The sequence below is a fragment of the Pezoporus occidentalis genome, unplaced genomic scaffold (genome assembly GCF_034315485.1).
Source record: "Pezoporus occidentalis ecotype Australia unplaced genomic scaffold, CSIRO_AGI_Poc_V1 ctg91, whole genome shotgun sequence".
Lineage (NCBI taxonomy): Eukaryota > Metazoa > Chordata > Aves > Psittaciformes > Psittacidae > Pezoporus > Pezoporus occidentalis.
This window is the reverse complement of record NW_026916273.1, coordinates 16,772-32,109: the sequence shown is the minus strand read 5'-3', so window position 1 is coordinate 32,109 and position 15,338 is coordinate 16,772. Positions and strand designations below refer to the sequence as shown.

At 57.0% G+C, this 15,338-nt stretch overlaps 1 protein-coding gene across 1 annotated transcript; it reads left to right on the top strand.

The window, feature by feature from the left end:
* The first annotated feature begins 7,495 nt into the window (after positions 1-7,495).
* On the top strand, positions 7,496-13,602 carry LOC134156853 (protocadherin-10-like). The gene is made up of 4 exons (XM_062605229.1): positions 7,496-10,566; positions 11,659-11,717; positions 11,820-11,908; positions 12,149-13,602. The coding sequence occupies exons 1-4, from the start codon at positions 8,080-8,082 to the stop codon at positions 12,406-12,408; spliced, it is 2,895 nt and encodes a 964-aa protein (XP_062461213.1). The 5' UTR covers positions 7,496-8,079; the 3' UTR covers positions 12,409-13,602.
* Positions 13,603-15,338: the final 1,736 nt, after the last annotated feature.

Here is a 15,338-nt window from a genome sequence, read left to right as displayed (position 1 = left end):
ACCAGCTCTGCAGCCAGGCTGACCCTTGCTGCAGCCCCAGCTTGGGCTGTGCTGCTGGGGAAGGGGCTCCATCCCTCTTTCGCAGGTTGTGACTCTGGAGCCAGTGGTTGCTGCCTTGGTTGCCCCGTGGAGCATCCCACTGTCCCTGCCTATCCCAAGGTGGGGTGTGAAAAGGGCAGCCCCACAAAAAACCCTTTTTGGGTGGCCAAACTGGAGCTTATCCAGGCCTGACCCATCGCTGCTCTCCTGGGAGATAGGGAGGAAATCTCTCCACAGCACCATCCAGTGGGAGAGGGCTTTTTTTTTAACCAGATTCCTCTGGGGTAAAAAGCCTGTCACAGCCAAGCTCCATCCCGAGGCCGTCTGCATCCTCTGGGCCGAAGCTCCAGCACCTCTGGTGGCTGCTGCCGCCGCCCGGTCCCAGAGCTGGGGCTGCTCTCGCAGGGGAAGCAGTTCTTTGTCTTGCTGGGAGCAGTGGTGTGTGCAGTAGCAGATACCAGCTCTCACTGCATTCCCAGCAGCGGGAGCTGCCTCTAGCCAAGGATGAAAAGCTGGTTTCATGGGAGGAAATAATACTTAGAGAAGAGACAGATAACATTCCCTGCAGCTGCCGTGTTAACCCTTTGCTCTCACCGCTGCCTAGTGCTGCTGTGGGGTGTTAAGGGGTTCATGTGCTTTCTTCATTGGCACCATCTCCATGCTGAGCTGTCAGGCTGCTGGTGCTGGATGTGCCTGTGCGGGTCAGGGCTTGCGGTTTAACTGGAGAGAGGGCGCTCTGCAGCTCTTCTTCCCCTGCAGCAAACGGGGTGAGCTGCTTCTCACTTCGCTCTTGCCAAAAAGGGACACAGCTATTCCTCCAGTTAAAACTGGGAGCTGGTGAGTAAGGAAGGGTATTCCTTATGGTACCCACCACAAGGCTGGGGCATCCTGCCTGGTCTCACCATGAAAGTGTTCGGAGGTGCTTGCAGCCAGGTTGGTGCTTGTTCTCAGTGCCTGGGCAGGGGCTGCAAGGCTCTGCCTTGTGGCTCAGAGGCCTGGGGAAGGATGTCCCAATCCAGCAGATCTGCCTGCACCCCTGTGTCCCAGATGGGCTGGGGACCACACTCAGCCTGGGCTGCACTACTACGGCTCCATCCCATTAAACATTGATGGCAATGTTTGGAGAAGCATCACAGCAGACTCTAGAGAAAACACAAATCCGTCTTTCCCCCACCACTTCTCTCCCAGCCATCATCTTCTGTGGCCTCATGCTGGGAGGGAGCGCTGGTGCCTTTTGTGGAGGGGCTGAGCACTGACAACTGGCTGGTGTTCCCCTTTCCTTCCTTCAGAGGGACCTGGCACCCCTCAAACCTGCTCTTTCCTGCTTGCCCACCTTCCCCTCACTTCGGGTCCTGCTCAGGACTAGATCCAGCCCAACATTCCCACTGTCCCAGTAAATGACTGGGATCAGGGATCTGGGATGATTCTGAAGAAGAAGAGGTCCTAACCTGGCCCTGTGTACTACTCTGCCTTGGCCAACCCAATCATTACCTGCTTCAGTGACTTGATTAGCACAAAGACCCAGCTTTTCAGCAATTTATACCAGTTTTGTATCCCAAAAGAGAGGTTTAGGATCTTGGCAGGAGCTCCATTCCTCCCACTGTTCAGGCCATAAGCTATTGCTGCCCCAGTTAGGCAGCTGTTCCTGTCATTTGCCATCATTAAGCTAAAGAACATCCATAGGTGATATCACTGGAAACCCCTTTGACCCAGTACAGTGGTGCCAGGAGGATGTACCACCAAAGCCCTGCTGTGCTGGGAGGCTCCTGGGTCTCCAGGGGAGAGCCTGATCTGAGCAAGGGCAAAGATCCAGCCCCTGGCTGGAGCTGGTGTTCTGCAGAAGGGGTGGAAGTAGGGGAGGAGGAGACTTGTGGAGGGGGTCCCTGGGGTGGGAGGTGTTTGCTTCCCAACTGGAGCTTGGATGGGAAACTTGGACACCTGCTTCTCAAAAAGGGTCAGACAGGGAGCAGGGGACACCTACAACAAAGTGGTGCTTGACCTGGAGACCTCAGCAAGTTGGGCCACCCTCTGCACACTCAGATTTGGGGCTGAGCCAAATCAGGCCATAGATGGGCCCAAGAGGGAACAAATGGTGCTCTGCAAGTATTCCAAACTGGGAAGAAGGAGACAACCCCAGTGGCTCCCCCCCATCCCATCCGTGTTGGATGTGCTGCTGCGGGCAGGTTGGGCTGGAGGGTTGCTGGGACGATGGACGGTTTCTGCTGGGCTTTGTGGTGCTCCTGAGCAAAGGGGAGGCATTTCTGTGTTGCAAGCACAGTAAAAAACCATCATCAGGCAGAGAACAAACAGCTCCAGGCTGGAGGAGGATCAGGGAGAGGGTGAGGGGGGGAGCATGGGGACAGGACATCCACAGGAGGGGTTTTGGGGTCTTGTGGGCTCAGAACACATCGCTGCTGCATCCCAGTGGCATCATTTCACCAGCTCACCCGGGCCTCCCACCCCCAGCTCCCGCGCCGGGGGGTCGGTCACAGAGGGGAACATGGTCCCTGCTCGGGGAGCGTGTGATCCGCAGGCAGCCCGGGGCCCTGCCAAGCCTTTGTTCCTCCTTCTCTTTCTTTTCCACCTTCAGATGATGTATTTTTTCCCCTCTGCTTCCAGCCTGCTGTGCAGGCAGCGCTGCCCCCCCCCTTCCACCCACAGTTCCTGTCTTCATTTTCCTTCCCCTCTACAAATATGTGCTCCCCAGGCTCTCCTCCTCGCCTGGCTCCCCCCGTCAGTATTTCCTCCCCAAACTTGTCCTGTTTTCCCTCCCTTGCCCCTTCTCCCTGTTTTCCCACAGGCCCTCCTCATCCCTTCCCTGGCTGCTCCTCTCCCCTTCCCTCCAGCTCCCGTTCACTCACTCTCTTGTCTCCCATTCTCTGACAGTTTGGGGGGAATCTGTCTGTGTCAACACACAGATTCCATTATTTATTGGCTGAGCGGAGCAGGGTCCTACACTGTCTGTGATTGTCTGCAGATCAAAGCGCCTGCTGATGGCAGCTTTGCCTTCTCAGAGCAGAACACCACCCCCAGCTCCACGCTCCTCATCCTCCCTGGGGACCGTGCCTCTGACACCCTCGGTGACTGAGCTCCATGACAGGGAGGAAAGAAGTAGGGCTGGGAGGGGGGGAAGGGGAGACCTGGAGAATCTGCAGAGCTCCTGGGTGCACATGGGGATGTTGGGGGTCTCAGGGGGGCATGCACAGTCCCAGGAGGGTGGGAAGGTAAAGGTGGTCCCTTTCCTCGGAACAGGGACAGAGGAATGATGTGAAAGGGGAGATGGAGGAGCAGGAAACATCCCCATGTTTGTCCATGAATTTCTTCCCCAGAGATCCAGGATGGCTGAAAACCAGAAACGGGGATAAGGGAGAACGTGTCTTTTTCTACCTTTCCCTTCCAAAACCACCATCCTAGCCCAGGCATGAGGGACTTCAAAATGAAATGTGGGCACCCTTTTATTGTTTGGGTGTTGGTGCAAGGAGATGTGGTGGGAAGAGGACAAGGAAACACCCACCCTGTCTCTTGGCCTCGTTGGGGTCCCAACTCCAATGTTTCCAGCTGCTATTTAGTGGAAAAGAGGGAAGAGACTTCAAGATCTAAGCACAGGATCATGGAGTCCTGCCAAGCGAAGCTGTTGGGATTATGCTTGGGCTTATAGCCCCTTCCCACCCTTTGGGAGCTGACAGGATACACGAAAAGACAGACACCATCAGGCTGATCCCCACTTGCTGCCCAGTGCATGAAGCTGGGGCTGCCTTTAACTGTCCTGTCATTCCAGCATTTCTTCCTTGGGACATCTCCCTGGCCCTACCACCAAGCCTTCTGCTTCTTTTAGCACAGAGCTGAGCAGTTTCACTCCCACTTCTCCCTGGAAGGTATTTTTCCAAGCCTTTAATCAGTTTTTCATCCTTCTTTCGGAACTGCAGGTGCAGGCACCGTGCAGTGTTCCAGGATCAGTCACGCTGGTGCCTGATGGAGCAGAGATGTCACTTCCTCTCTCCCAAAGCCTCTCCTCTTCCCCTATGCAAGCATCACACTGTTGCACACCCTTACTGGTTTACTGACCCCCTACCTTCTCAGTCTTCCAGGGGAGAGGAGCCATCCCATAGGACGTTTTGGGGGAAAGCCCCTAAGAGGATGCTGAGAGCAGTACAAGTCCCAGCACTTAAGAGGGGCACAGCCCTTTTGATTTGGGTCTGGGGTCTCTTACTTCAAGAGGAAGAAGACATCAGCCATGGAAGCAGCTCCTCTTGCAGGCTTGGGCTTGCCCATATGAAGCAGGACCAGAGACGTTGGCTTCCTGAGCTGCTGGTGAAGTCTGTGTCCTACAAAGAGCCAGAACTGGACCCAATGTCCTGAAAATGCTCAGGGGTAGATGATGGCTACAGGGGTCTGCCCAGAGCTGAGCCTGTGTCTCAGCCTCCATCTCTCCTGGGCAGAGGGGCTGGGGATTTGTTCCTATGTGCTGCTGTCTGAGAGAATCCAGTGTGCTCTACCAGTAGTGGCCCTTGCGTTGGACACCTCAGCTTCTCGCCTATAAACCACCTGGAACCTCAGGAAAACTTCACAGTTTTCCTGACAACTTTCCCTCATGTGAAAGGTCTGCATCACTGCCAGGGAGGATGAGGGTGCTGAGCAACTCAAGCACCTCGCAGGACAGAGCCCATGGTTTAGACTTCCGGTGGGGATGGAGCCCAGCATCCTTCATTGCTCCATTCCCAACCTCTGGACAAGGCATCTGTGAAGAGATGGATCCTTGACAAACACAGGACCTCTCTTGAAGCCAAGGCTCTGGACTATGGTCTCCCTCTCCCTGGTGACCACCTCACCTCTGCTACAGACTGGGGCTTTCTGAATCACACAATGGGTTTGATCATTCAGGATCTCTGGAAGTCCCTTGTGCATCCCTGCTCGGAGCAGGGCTGGCAGATAGGGTTGTGCAGGAGGATCTCCAAGGATGGCAATTCCTGCCCTCTCTGGTCCCTATGCTGGTGTTTTACCACCCTCGCAGGGAAGATTTTTTCCCTAATAAGAATTTCCCTTCTCCAGCTCGTGCTTGTAGCCTCTCATCCTGTCCCCATGTGCCTCTGAAAGGAGATTGGGCATGCTTCATGTTTTGCATCGCAGCACCAAGGGCAGGCAGAGTGCCCACCAACACTGATAAACACAGCGAGATGGCCACTGTCCCCTTCAGGGAGCCAAAGCTTTGGAGGGGAAGGAGCATCCTTTTGCATAGAGCTTCGTGTCTTCAAAGACAGAGCCTCCAGCACCTGACCCTGTACGAGCAACCCAGGACTGACTTTCCCAGCCGTGCGACCAGAGCTGCCGCTCTCTGCTTCTCCCAGGAGAACTCCCTCCCACTGCAGTTTCCCTCTTGGGCACTGCAAACTATAACTGCTCTCGCTTGGAGCAAGAAGGGAGCAGCAAAGCCACATGCACGGCTGGGCAGACGGCTGCCTTGGGGACTGGGGGAAGGGATGCGTGGTCTGGCAGGGACAGCTTCTCTTGCAGACCTTTCTGCTGCCCCAAAACACAGAGGGCAGGGAAACGGAGTGAGGGGGGTGCTGGGCAGGGGTTGGTACCTGCAGGAAGCTCGGTGATGGTCCCACAACCTTTCGCTTTCTGCGTGGCTTTTCCGAGGTGGCTCAAGCTGCAGCTGCTCCTGCTACATGCCACCCTGATCCCTCTGCCTGGCCTTGCCAAGGCACATCAGTGCTGACCTGCGGCAGCCGGCCACCCGCCTGCCTGTGCCAAGACATCTCAGAGGCCAACCCCCCCCCTTCCAACTTCCAACGCCTTCCAAATCCGTGTCCTGATTCCTTACCCTGAGAGAACAGGGCTGAATGCCTGAGAGAAGAGGGGACTTAAAGCCCACAGGACATGAAGTGAGGTGTCATTTGGGGTGCTGGACTGTCACCATGCCACCTCCCCCATCCCACTGTTCACCCTCCTCTCCTATGCGCCCCCCCCCCCCCCAACAAGGCTGTTTTTTTGAATCAGATCCTCCATCCCTCTGCAGCATCCCAACGACCCCCAGCCTATGCCATTTCCTTCAGGAAAGGGATCCTTGGACAAGCTGAGCCCCTTCTCAAGCCCCCCCACTTTTGACCTTGTCCCCCTTGGAATCATGGGGGCTGGCAGAGGGGGGAAGGAAGGGACCCCAGTGTTTGGGAGGCTGAAGACAAGGAACAGGATGGGACTATCCTGTGGTTTCTCTTAGGGAAGGGAAAGGGGGGGGGGGCGGGACAGATCCCCCCCAGAAGGAAGCGGCAATGGAAGGCTGAGGGGGGAGAATCGCCGAGCAGAGCTGGAAAAGGGCAGGATGGGGCAGGGAGCGGGGAGGGGGGGGGTGGGGGGCACGAATCCTGCCGGGAGCAGGTTGCAATGGGGCAGGGAGGGGGTGATGAATATTTTAATATGAATCGAACAAAAGGGCGAGAGCCGCTCCGAGCGTTTGCGGAGACGGGGAAGGGCTGGAGGGATGGAAACGGGACCCCTGAAAATCTCAGTATCCCACCAAATCTCCTCCGTCCTAAGCAGCCCTCCGGGCGTCCCAGGCCTATCCCGCCTCCGGGGTCCCAGCTCCAGGCAGAGCAAGGATAAAGGGGGAGAAAACAGATCGTGGCTCTCGCCGTGGGAATGGGGCGGGAGACGGGCCGGCTGCGCCCGGCGCTTCGATGGAGCCCGATCTTCACTTACCGGGAGCCATCCCGAGCCCACCCGTGAGAGCCCAGAGCCCACCCGTGTCCGCAGCCGACGGTCCCACGGCAGAGGCACGTCCCGACTGGGTCGGGCTGTGCTCCCAGGGGACAAATCCCTTTTCCCCAGCCCCACAAACCCCTCGGTCCCCGCCGCCTCCTGCTTCCTCCATCTCCTGCTCTCCCCTGGTTTCTGCTTCCCACGCGGGTCCCCGTGGAGAGCGAGGAGGTCGGGGGGGGGGGGCTCTGGAGCCGGCAGTTCCGTTCCCACCGGGGACCGTGAGGCAGAGACAAAGGCGGTAAAATATCAGTGCACGGCTAAAGCCGCTCCGAGCCCCGCCGAGCCCTTAACTAGATCATTAGGGGATTACCAGCAGCCGAAGCAGGCGGAGGGGGGGTGCGTGTTGCGGCCGCTCCGTCCCGTTACCGAGCGCCCCCGGGGACGGCGCCGGTGGGTGGCGACGCGCGGAGCTGCCCGGGCGCGGCGGCTGCTGGAGACGGGTCTGCGGGGAGAACGGAGCGGCCAGCGGAGGGACCGCGATCGGTACCGGGGCGGGGAGGGGACGGGGGGGTCGCAAGGGTCCGTCTGTCGCCCTCCGGGGACCGGTGGGGACGGCGGCTAGGCTGAAAGTTTGTGCCCACGGGAGTGGGGGAGGACACGACACAAGCCTTCGGGTCTAAGGCTGGATCGAGCCCCGGGCGCCCGAGGGGTTGACACTGGGGTGCCCGGGCTGGGGGCGGGATTAGGGGCGCGGGGCTGTGGCAGGCGGGGTGTCGGGGGGGGGTCTCTCTGTGCCTCCGCGCTGATGGGCTCAGCTTTATCCAGGGTTGTAATCCCCCCTGCTCCGGTAATTAAAAACTCCGCATTACAAGGAAAACGGTGTGCAGGGAAATGTAATCAAGTCTGGAGGGGCTTAACCATCTGGTAAAGGTTAGGACCGGCACGGCGGGGGACGCGGCAGGGGGATTTGGCAGCCGCTGCTATCCGGGCTCCTCTTAATCTACCGCGGTGCCAAGCGCAGCATCTGCGGGGTAATACCGGTGCCCCGGGAAGCGATCGGTCTCGCTGGAGCTCGCACCGCCGTTAACGGGACCTCCCCGGGGCTAGCCCCCTCCCCAGGTGCGTTCAGCTCCGGTGAACCGGTTCTGCTGTGGCTCCGGGGCGAGAATTATATCTCCTCCTCGGAGCCGGCAGGGAACGGGTTAAGTGGGAGCCGGTGGTCGCGGCTCGGCTCCCCCCAGCTCCGGGCAGAGCCCTCCCCCGCCTGCCTCGGGAGCCCGAACTCGCTGGAAGTGCAGGAGGGAGCAAAGGCGAGGAGGGACCGGGGAGGGCGGCGGCACCATGGGGGCCAGGGGCGGCTTCAGGCTGGGGCAGCTCTTCCTCCACTCCCTCCTCTTCCTGCTGCTGGCCGGGCCCCCGGCGCCGCGCCCGGCGGGAGGGCAGCTGCGCTACGCCGTGCCGGAGGAGCTGGAGCACGGAGCCTTCGTGGCCAATCTGGGTGAGGACCTGGGGCTGGACCTGTCCACTCTGTCAGCGCGGCGGTTCCGCATCGTGTCACGGGCCGGAGCCAGGCAGCACCTGGAGGTGAACCTGGAGAACGGGATCCTTTTCGTGAACGAGAGGATTGACCGGGAGGAGGTGTGCGAGGCGGGGGGGACCTGCCTGCTCCACCTGCAGCTCCTCGTCGAGAGCCCGCTGGAGCTCTACCGCGTCGAGGTGGAGGTGCTGGACATCAACGACCACGCACCCACCTTTCCCTGGCAAGAGTATGTGCTGGAGGTGGCCGAGTCCGCTGTGCTTGGTGCCCGCTTCCCACTGGAGAGCGCCCAGGATCCTGACGTGGGCACCAACTCTGTGCGCACCTACCGCCTCAGCCCCAACGGCTTCTTCTCACTCGAGGTGCAGACACGCAGCGACACCAGCAAGTTTGCAGAGCTGGTGCTGGAGCGCGCCCTCGACCGCGAGCAGCAACGCACCCACCGGCTGCTCCTCACTGCTCTTGATGGAGGTGTCCCCGAGCGCTCGGGCGCAGCTCACATCCTCATCACGGTGCTGGATGCCAATGACAACGTGCCTGTCTTTGACCAGCCCTCATATGGTGTCAGCCTTCCTGAGGATGCCCCTGCTGGCACGCTGGTCATCCAGCTCAATGCCACTGACCTGGATGAAGGCCCCAATGGGGAGATTGAGTACTCTTTCAGTGGGCACGCACCACTGCGCGTCCGGGAGCTCTTCCACATAGAGCCCCAGAGCGGGCAGGTGCTGCTGAAGGGCCCTCTGGACTATGAACGAACAAGCCTCCATGAGCTCTATGTGCAAGCCAAGGACCGTGGACCCTCAGCTGTGGCTGTGCACTGCAGGGTGCTTGTGCACCTCCTCGATGTGAATGACAATGCACCAGAAGTGACCCTCACCTCTGTGTCCACACCAGTGCTGGAGGATGCCCCACCAGGCACTGTTATTGCTGTCATCAGCGTTATGGACCGAGACTCTGGGGACAATGGGCGTGTGAGCTGTGAGGTCAGCCCTGATGTACCCTTCGAGCTCCGCTCCTCCTTCCGCAACTACTACACACTGGTGACCACACTGGCACTGGACCGGGAGGTTGTGCCTGAGTACAACATAAGCATCACCGCCCGGGACATGGGCTCCCCTGCCCTGCTCACCCGCAGCACCCTCACTGTCCCAGTGTCCGATGTGAACGACAACGCCCCACACTTCCTCCAGCCATCCTACAGTGTCTATGTGATGGAGAACAACGCACCAGGTGCCTCCATCTGCTCTGTCAGCGCATTGGACCCCGACTGCCAACAAAATGCCTACCTGTCCTACTCCATTGCTGATGGGCACATCCATGGCATGCCGGTGGGCACCTACGTGTCTATCAACTCAGACAGTGGGCACATGTATGCCCTGCGCTCCCTCGATTATGAGCAGATCCGCAGCTTCCAGATCCAGGTGCAAGCGCAGGATGCGGGTTTCCCCCCACTGAGTGCCAACGTCACTGTCCACATCTTTGTGCTGGACCAGAATGACAACGCTCCAGTCATTGTTTCCCCCATGCCACGCAACGGCTCCGTGGCCACGGAGCTGGTGCCGCGTTCAGCCAGGCCTGGCTACCTCGTGGGCACGGTGTCAGCGGTGGATGCAGATGCAGGGCTGAACTCCCGCCTCTCCTACCAACTCCTCCAGGCCACTGACTTCACCCTCTTCAGCATGGCACCAGACACGGGCGAGCTGCGCACCCTCCGCTCCTTTCTGGAGCAGGATGCGACCCGGCAGCAGCTGGTGGTGCAGGTGAGGGACGGGGGACAGCCAGCCCTCTCTGCCACCATGTCCCTCCTGCTTTCTGTGGTAGAGACCATGCCTCAGACTTTCTCTGGCTTCAGCGAGTTCAGCCTCCCCACGGAGCCTTCCTCATCCTCCCCACTCACCCTCTACCTTCTCGTCTCCCTGGGCTCTATCTCCTTCACCTTCCTCCTTGCCATCCTCATCCTCACAGCCATTCGGTGCCGTGGAGAGCGGTGCTCCCATGGAGGTGGTGGTTGCTTACCACCCTGCTGCGGCTGCTGCCCCGGCTCCAGACCCTCCTCTGATGGCCTGAAGACATCAAACCTGACAGCACAGCCCCCTGCAGGGACCACGGCTGCCACCTGCCTCGACATGCCTGGAGGTGGTCCCCCGGGCTACTGCTACAAGGTCTGCCTTGGTCCTGAGTCTGCACAGAGTGACTTCATGTTCCTCAAACCCTGCACCCCCCCGCGGAACAATGAGAAGGACTCTGGGAAGCGGTCTCAGCCAGGCCAGCATCTCCAGGTCTCAAAGCAGGTAACACTGTGCCCGTCAGTGCTTACTGGCCCTCGACAGGTTCCCCCAGCCCCCTCCTTCAGCCTCTGCCATGCATTTCCCAGACAATAACGGATGCTTTTGATCAGTGCAGGAATTAGGAGCCGTCAGGCAGTGGGAAACTCTCCACTGAGCTTTCTGACAGGTCTAATTACTGGAGGTCCCTTCCCACCCTTTTGCACCCATTAGAGGCAATGGAGATGCTCCAGTGCCTGGGGGATGTAGGATGGTGGGGGTGGCATCATGTGGGTGAGCAATTTGCAGTGGGACAGCCTGAGCATTACTGCTTCCCCCGAGTCAGTGGGAGTCTGCAGGGTCCTACTGCTGCATCCAGGGCTGGTCCTGGCCCCACATCACCACTCGTGTCCCCAGTTCTGGCACCGAGGCTGCTGTGCTGCACCGGGTTGTGCCAGCGGGGAGGGAGTGGGCACTTCAAGGCAGGATTTTGATGTCAACATTTGTTAGGTAGTGAAATGAGGAATGTCTCATTTTCCCGATGAAAGACAAACACGATTACAAGGCTGGAGAGTGATGAGGCGTCTAATCCACTTATATTTGACTTTTAATAAAACAGCCCTTCCAAGGAGAGCCCAAGACTGGCTGCCAAGAGGCTCTCCCCACGTCTCCCTGCACTGCTGGACTCCCTTTCTAATACATTAATGGGATTTTCCTGTTGTTCCTTGCAACCCCCTCCTGGGATATTGGGTATACAGCCAGTTTCTGCACCTCTCACTCTTTGGTGCCTTAGTCTTGGGCTGTTTCCATTGCACCTGCAAAAAAGGTTTTTTAATATTAACAGGAATAGGAAAAGCCCCCTTCTCTCCCAGAAGGACAGACTTTGGCAGCTAAACAGAGAGCAAGCCCCCGACAACCCCAGTGCCTCAGGAAGGTCCAGTAGGGAACAACAATGCCTGTTTCCCTAAAATGGGAATGTGCTGCTTACTTCTCCACAAAGGGCATAGGGAAAGAGGAGATAGGGTCCTGCATCCCTGCCATCTGCAGCCTTGTGCTGGCAGGGCTGGGTTGATTAAGAGGGTCCCAGTAACCAGCCTTGATCTTCCCTTTGTTTTCCAGATCAAACAGCCCAACACAGACTGGCTGACCCCAAGCATGCAGCGACCTGCCCTGAAAAGGTACCAAATCCAGCACTGTGGGTACAGAGGGAGTGGGTGGAAGGGGGATGTGGGGATGGGGAGGTTGTCTCCAGCACAGCTTTGAATCAGTCTCCTCTTTAGCTCCCAGAGCCTGGAGGACATGGGGGAAATCCGTAAAGCCCTCCAGAAGGAGCACGAGAGGCTGTGCACACTGGTGACTCCTGTCTCTGGTTAGTACTGGGGCACTGGGGCTGGGAAGACCAGACTGTCATGTCGCTTGGTGAAGGTGCAGAGGAGAGGGGGGACATCCCTGTTCTAGCAGTGGCAGAGTTTTGTGGGGTGGGAGGGGTGGCCAGGCTCCAGAAGGGAAGTTGGTGACACATGGCCATGGACTTGCACCTTGGGACATGTATATGACTGTCACACTGAGCTATGGATCTGAGCTAGTCTTACACTTATCTCTCCTCCAGAGTTTCAGAAGGCTTCAGCAGGCACCAACAGCATCTGGACACCCCAGTACAGCCCCTTGTACCCAGGGCACATCCCACCCCTGGATTACCAGCACAATGTCTACATCCCTGGCACCCCTACTCTTCTTTCCAGCAAGGATGGGCCTCTCTACCTGGGCCGGGAGAACAAGAACAGCTTCTCCACCTTTGGCAAGAGGAAGAAGATGACAACTTACTGTGACATGCATGACAATGTGGTTATCAACAACGACCTGAAATAGGGACCAGAGCTGGGCCTGGGTGGCACTGCTCCACACTCTGGGTATCACTGACATTTCAGCTGCCAGGTCTACCCGCAGCACACAGCATGTATGGACCACTCAGGACTTTGGGGGGCTTCTGGGATAGAGCTCACCAGGAGTGTGGGGAAAGGATTTAAGGAGCAAGAGACTAAAAAGTGATGGGGGACATCATTTCCCCCATCTCATCCTGCAGAGCTGTGTTGGCAGCAGGTGCTATTGGGGGTCCATATGACCAGATCAAAGCAAATCTGCCTTGAGTTTACCCATTACCACGTCCCCTTAGGGACTGTCCATCTCTGTAAACATTGTCAATTCTTTGTCTTGTCTGGCTGTGAATGTACTGAGCTGCATGCCTGTATTTCTGTCCCAGTAGGCATGGAAAATGTATGCAGACCAAGCCTAGTTCAGTCAAGCCTGACCATAAATACTAGGACAGCAACCATTGCTTTGTCCCTGAGATCTAGTGGGATGTGTTGCATGTCCAGAGCAGCTTTTGGTGTCTGTCTTCTGTGGGAAGTGAATGCAAACCCCAGCAAGTATGGGTGCTTCTTTTCAAACCCTGATCCAACCCTTTCTGGGTTGGAGATCCAAATCCAGTACACAACCAGGATCCAGGACACAGCCAGTCTGCTTCAGGAACAGCAGGGGCTGAGCACACACAGATTGGATGGCCAGAACTGTCAGCTTAAGCAGCTGAGAGATGCACCAGGTGAGACCCTGCTGGGTAACACTCTACCCCAAGGCAACATCATCTGGACAAAAGACAGTTTCCAGCCATCAGAGGTGCCCAGCAGAGGTGACATCCTCTTCCCTCCTCCCCTTGCCCTCACCCTCACTGGGATGTCTGTTCTCCCCAGGTCCTGAATGCTTGGGGGACCCCCTGCACTGGGGGCCCCACCTGTATAGGGCAGACATCTACTGTGCCCTGCTTCTCTTTAAGGACTCTTATCTGGCTCTCAGAACCCCTCCAGGGCAGGAATCCAGCCCCAGAAGAGCCTCTCCCCTGCCCTGACCACCCTACACCTGTCCACCCAGTCTGTCTGACACCATTGCCAATCGCTGCTGTCACAGGACAGTTCATTTCCAATCTGTGCAGAACACAACAGCTCTTTCTCAACCAAGTTTGCTTCACGATGTCTGATTTGTACCAATAAATTGTATTTTAATAGCTCACTCTGGCTCCTGGCTGTCCCTGAGCTGCACATGACAGCAGGAATTGCTGCTCAGCTCATGGAGCACAGCTCTTGGCTCCAGGAGACATGTGTGTCCTTCTGGCCTCCTTAGCTGCTGGAGCAGCTCAGGAGAGCTCATTTTATTCATTTTACCTGAATCTTGGGAGCTCAAGGTCACCTTTCCCTGGACTCAGGAGCACTTTGGGGTTGTAGCCAGGAGGAGCCGTGTGCTGGAGAGGTCACTCATCTCCTTGCTGCATGCTTCAGTTGGGCAGAGGCACTGCAGGGATCTGCATCAAGGAGTGGGCATAGAGCTCTGAACTGCTGGGGAGAGGGGCTGGATCTGGCAGTAATGTTGTTATTGTGCACTGCTTTCCATGGTTCATTTATGCTTTCCCATGGACGCTCACCATCCACCAGCTCGCCTCGGGAGTCACAAAGAAAACCTGAATGTGTGCCAGGTGTATGGACCAACTGCCAGAGAATAGGTAAGCCTGGACCTGCTGCTGGGATGACTCTTGCTGTGGGAAGCAGTTCACCTTTGGATGAAGTCCCGAGACAGCCAAGCCATGGCTGTCCTTCTTGTCTCCCCTGCTTGCTCAGTGGCTGGCTTGGGGAAGCTGCAATGCAGCTTTTGGGATTAACCCAGAAAAGTCTTTGTCCTCAAGTGGATAAAATGCTCTTTACTGGAAGCAGGGGGCAAGGAATGCTCAAAGGGGCCCCATGAGAGTCAGGGACTGGAGGACAGTGCTTTGGACATGAAAGGGACCTGGCTGCTTCTGGTGACTTCAGTCCCAACTCACGTCTGCCTGACTGTGAGTAGATGAAATATTCTCTGTTCCAATTAGACAATAGGATGAAGGATTTTATGCTGCTTTCATTTTTCAATGGTCTTTACAGAGTGTTAAGGGTAAGAAAAGAACCCCAAACAGACCTTTGTATTGCATTAGCCTGTTTCACTGCTTCAAAAGAACAAGAGAATTATGTAAAGTGATACAATAAAATTAATAACAGCCTCAAGAAGTAATAAAAGCATCAAATGGACCTGACTCCCTGTGGGGCAGCAAGCATCTTCCCCTCCTGGCTTAGCTCCAGCAGTGTCTTCCCTGCTATTTTCAGATGGTGCTGGTCAGGCATTAGGAGAGGACTGTAGCCCTTCCAGCAAAGTCACAGGGGCTCAGCCACAGCCCCTCTGCAGCATCTGCACAGCCAGCGGCTAAGACACAGCTACACCACAGCCCCTGTGGTTTAGATCATGCAGCGAATACATCCAGAGCACGTATTCATGGCATCCAGGATCTAAACGATCTCATGGAGCTGGTGTTTTGTATCAGATCCCCAGGTGTGGCTTCCCAAAGGGATATTGATCTCCAAACTGATCCCACAAGCCACAGACATTTGCAAGTGATGTTTTACATCCCTGTCTTTGGAAATTCATGGGGTTGAGCAACCAAATGCCCAGCTTTTGCCACCTCCCCGCGAGTGTGTCACCCTCCAGTGTATTTTCTTGGCATTTGTTAACCCCTACTACTATGGCTCAACTGACACCCAGTAAATTACTCCCTCTCCTCTCCATTACTCCTGCCCATCCTCAGCCCAGGAGGTGAGATAAATGCACACCCACATCTGCACCTCTTGCTAGTCCCCAGGTTTGCATGTTCAGGACAGACCTCTTCCAAAAGGGATTTCAGGCTTTATGCAGCACCCAGCCCATGCCCCAGCACCCAACACTCCCCA

Coding starts and splice junctions, on each gene's coding strand:
- LOC134156853 (XM_062605229.1), top strand. CDS start 8,080: ATGGGGGCCAGGGGCGGCTTCAGGCTGGGGCAGCTCTTCCTCCACTCC. Junction 11,718..11,819: donor CAGCGACCTGCCCTGAAAAG/GTACCAAATCCA, acceptor TCTCCTCTTTAG/CTCCCAGAGCCTGGAGGACA. Junction 11,909..12,148: donor ACTGGTGACTCCTGTCTCTG/GTTAGTACTGGG, acceptor TCTCTCCTCCAG/AGTTTCAGAAGGCTTCAGCA.